Source organism: Alosa alosa, chromosome 12 (assembly GCF_017589495.1).
Source record: "Alosa alosa isolate M-15738 ecotype Scorff River chromosome 12, AALO_Geno_1.1, whole genome shotgun sequence".
NCBI lineage: Eukaryota > Metazoa > Chordata > Actinopteri > Clupeiformes > Clupeidae > Alosa > Alosa alosa.
The window spans coordinates 14,106,073-14,108,572 of record NC_063200.1 but is presented as its reverse complement, the minus strand read 5'-3'; the positions used below and the strand labels follow the sequence as shown (position 1 = coordinate 14,108,572).

General features: G+C 44.4%; 1 protein-coding gene across 1 annotated transcript in view; it reads left to right on the top strand.

Annotated features, from left to right (window-relative positions):
• The window catches only part of garnl3 (GTPase activating Rap/RanGAP domain like 3), an 82,694-nt gene that overhangs the window by 77,008 nt on the left and 3,186 nt on the right, over positions 1-2,500 (top strand). Inside the window, 1 exon segment of the mRNA XM_048259362.1 lies at positions 1-31. This exon segment is cut by the window's left edge and continues 29 nt beyond it. Within this exon segment, the coding sequence (XP_048115319.1) occupies positions 1-31 (31 nt within the window).

The window sequence follows — 2,500 nt, the reverse complement described above, 5'->3', positions numbered from 1 at the left end:
CTGTCCCACTACATGTCTAAGGACTCAGAAGGTATTGCAGGAGAACCCCCCTCTACCCAACTCCGCTCCTTGCATACATTTCCCACCATGCCTTTCTCGCTAACCTGCACGTTGCCACGGAAACTCACCCTGTTTTTATTTACAGCTGCATGCTGACCGAATGCAGAGTGAATGCTAAACAAGCCTGAGTCCTCCTTTCCCCTCCCCATCTGTCTGAGCCAGAGGGAGAGAGAGAGAGAGAGAGAGAGAGAGAGAGAGAGAGAGAGAGGAAGAGAGAGAAGGGGAGAGAGAGAAAGGGGGGGGAGAGAAACTGGATTAGAGGAAGAAAGAAGAGAGAGGGAGAGAGAGACAGAGACTGGATTAGAGGAAGAGAGAAGAATAAAAGTGAGACTGATAGAAGTCGAGTTTATTTAACCTTTATTTTACCAGGAAGGTCCCATTGAGACACAATGTCTCTTCTGCCAGGGAGTCTTGGTCAAGACGGCAGCAATTACTTCTGTAGTGCATTTCATGCACTGGAATAATTCAATTTGCTTTACATGAACAAAAGGCAAAGAATGATAGCAATGAAAAACATAAAAGGCATGACAAGTGTATGGAAAGTGTATGGGAAGTGCATGTTAGTTGTGTTAGGAGAGGAGGTATTCTCAGAAGACTTGGGTCTTCAAGAGCTTCTTGAAGAAAGAGAGCAATGCCGCCTGCTCTGATGACACTAAGTAGAGAAGCATGAAAAAGAGATGAGAATGAGAGGAGTGTGTTTAGGGGAAAGGAGGAGTGAGCGGAGGAAGAGTGTGTTTAGGGGAGAGGAGGAGAGAGAGGAGTGGAGGAGTGTGTGTTTAGTGGAAGGGTGGAGTGTGTGTGTGTAGTGGAAAGGAGGAGAGAGAGGAGTGGAGGAGTGTGTGTTTAGTGGAAAGGAGGAGAGAGGAGTGGAGGAGTTTGTTTAGTGGAAAGGAGGAGAGAGAGGAGTGGAGGAGGGTGTTTTGTGGAAAGGAGGAGAGAGAGGAGTGGAGGAGTGTGTTTTGTGGAAAGGAGAAGTGTGTGTAGTGGAAAGGAGGAGAGAGGAGTGTAGAGGAGGAGTGTGTGTTTAGTGGAAAGGAGGAGTGGAGGAGTGAGTGTTTAGTGGAAAGGAGGAGTATGTGTGTTTAGGGGAAGGGAGGGCCACTCTTGATGCAGCATGAGTTCTCTGATCATTCTGTCACCATGGATACTTTTGTCGAAGCACCTCTCCAGCCTGTCCAGTGTGTGTGTGTGTGTGTGTGTGTGTGTGTGTGTGTGTGTGTGTGTGTGTGTGTGTGTGTGTCCAGACTGATGGGCACTGAGCTGGTTGGGGAGAGAGCGATAAAATCACGCATCCACCCTCCACCCTAAACAGCCAATCACGTCCATTTCTGCACGAGGAGTAAATACTGTGGGTGTCTGTGAGTGTTGTATTCTACCCTTGTCTCACACACACACACACACACACACACACACACACACACACACACACACACCAGCACATTACAGTGACATTACAGTGATATGTAATTACAATGTGAAGTCCCAAAGAGTGACAAACCAAGAGACAGCAGTGTGTGTGTGTGTGTGTGTGTGTGTGTGTGTGTGTGTGTGTGTGTGTGTGTGTGTGTGTTAGAGTGTGTGTGGTCTTGTCATGTCACACAGCTGTCACACTCATCTGATCAGAGATTTGAGATGAGCACACACATCTGCATGTGTGTGTGTGTGTGTTTGTGTGTTTGTGGGGGGAGGGGGTTGCAGTCCTCCCGTGCAGAAATGTATGTGTGATATATGTCCTCCGTTCGTCTGTGTGATATACGTGCCTGTAACTCAGAGGAACGCATGCTTGCCTTTCAGCGCAGTTTCATTTGATCTATTTGTCTTTTCTTTGCCCTCCGGTACACAGTTTGAACAAGGTTGTTGTATGTGTTTGACCTGATATGATGTGCATTTGTTTTCTTTTAAAGGTCACCTCTAACCTCTTGTACTTTCATACTGATGTTTTCTTCCTGTTAAGTGCAGATTCTCTCTTTCTCTTTCTCTCTCTGTCTCTCTCTTTCTCTCTCTCTTTCAAACACACACACTCACACGGTCACTGGGAGCAAGCAACAGCAGACAGCTAGCCTGCCCCCTGGTGGACGATTAGAAATCTTCACACAAAAGTGGTTTACAGTTTTTTACAATTGTTTTTTTTTTCTTTTACCAACTACTAGCAGACACTAGGTCTCCGAGTGGTGCAATACACCACCGCAAAACATTGCCTGCAAAATGAAACAATACATTCACAACTCAAAATTCTAACTTTTGTGTCAAATAGTAAACATAACCAGGTTTACTAGTTTGATACTAATAACACTTATGTACATGGAAATAAATGAGATACAAAAAGAATGAATGAATGTAATGAATTAATAGAATTTTAAAGCAATTATTTCATGTTTGAATTCATTCATGTTTGTACAATTTATTAATAATGATGAAGTGAATCATAATTCAATTATAC